Raw genomic sequence first — 955 nt, forward strand, 5'->3', positions numbered from 1 at the left:
CTTGGATGTGGCGGCCATTTTGGAAGATGCTCCGGTTTGCGCAGCGTCTGAGCAACACGAGTGGCTCGAGCGGCGACCAATCAGAAACGAGCCTTCTGCTGTTGCTTCATGGGAAACGTAGTTTTGCTTGAATCGCTGCTAATAACGCCGCTATGCTAGTTAAAACATCGGGTATTTTATGCTATAACATCGTTTGATATCCAGTTATTACCCTTTTGTGTTGATAGATGTGAGGAATCATGTTATAAAAAGCTACATTTTAGGCAATCACGACAAATACTCCATCTAGAAAAGGCCAATAAAATTAGCCAAACATATAGTATAGTGATAATATCTAGCATTTTGACTAGCATTCCTACAGGGTAAGAAATGAATACAACGACACTTTCTGGAGACGTTTTATCGAAAATCATTGGTGCAACGAACAATTTTTACTTTTACAAACGTTCCAGAATGTTCCAAGGACTAAACTCGCCTCAGTTCATATAGTTGAGCATCTTCACAATGCCTGTTTGTTTCTTCTTCTTCTTCTTCTTTTTTTTTTTACTACAAAAGAACACTTTTGTTACGTTTTTGACGTTACACTTATATATATATATATAATAATCTAGATTAATTTATTCATAACATTTATGTTTCTTAACCATATTTAAAATGGGTTTAATTAGCTATAAAGAGCGTATGAGCTGTTTCTCAGCTGCATGGTTTCTCCGTATCACCGGGGGGCGACTCGGAGACTGGGAGAAAACGCCTCAGCTGGGAAAAGAAACTGCAAAAACGGATTGTTGAGATGGAAAATGATGATAATCACAGCCTGAATAAAAGATGTACCGTACGCCGTGCTGAGAGCTCGGACCTATTAGCGTGTTTTATAGCCTAAGCGTTAGCCATAAGAGCTCGTTAACCTGCTACGAGCGTTATTTTTCTTCCTGGCTGTTCCAAGGATTACATTTGA

At 38.8% G+C, this 955-nt stretch overlaps 1 protein-coding gene across 1 annotated transcript in view; it reads right to left on the minus strand.

Moving 5' to 3' along the window:
* The window catches only part of tusc3 (tumor suppressor candidate 3), a 16,960-nt gene extending 16,421 nt beyond the window's left edge, over positions 1 to 539 (minus strand). The window contains exon 1 of the mRNA XM_053619556.1: positions 1 to 539. This exon is cut by the window's left edge and continues 87 nt beyond it. Within this exon, the coding sequence (XP_053475531.1) occupies positions 1 to 18 (18 nt within the window). The 5' untranslated portion in view covers positions 19 to 539.
* Between the last annotated feature and the right edge of the window lie 416 nt (positions 540 to 955).

This window comes from Ictalurus furcatus, chromosome 29, assembly GCF_023375685.1.
Source record: "Ictalurus furcatus strain D&B chromosome 29, Billie_1.0, whole genome shotgun sequence".
Taxonomy (NCBI): Eukaryota; Metazoa; Chordata; class Actinopteri; order Siluriformes; family Ictaluridae; genus Ictalurus; species Ictalurus furcatus.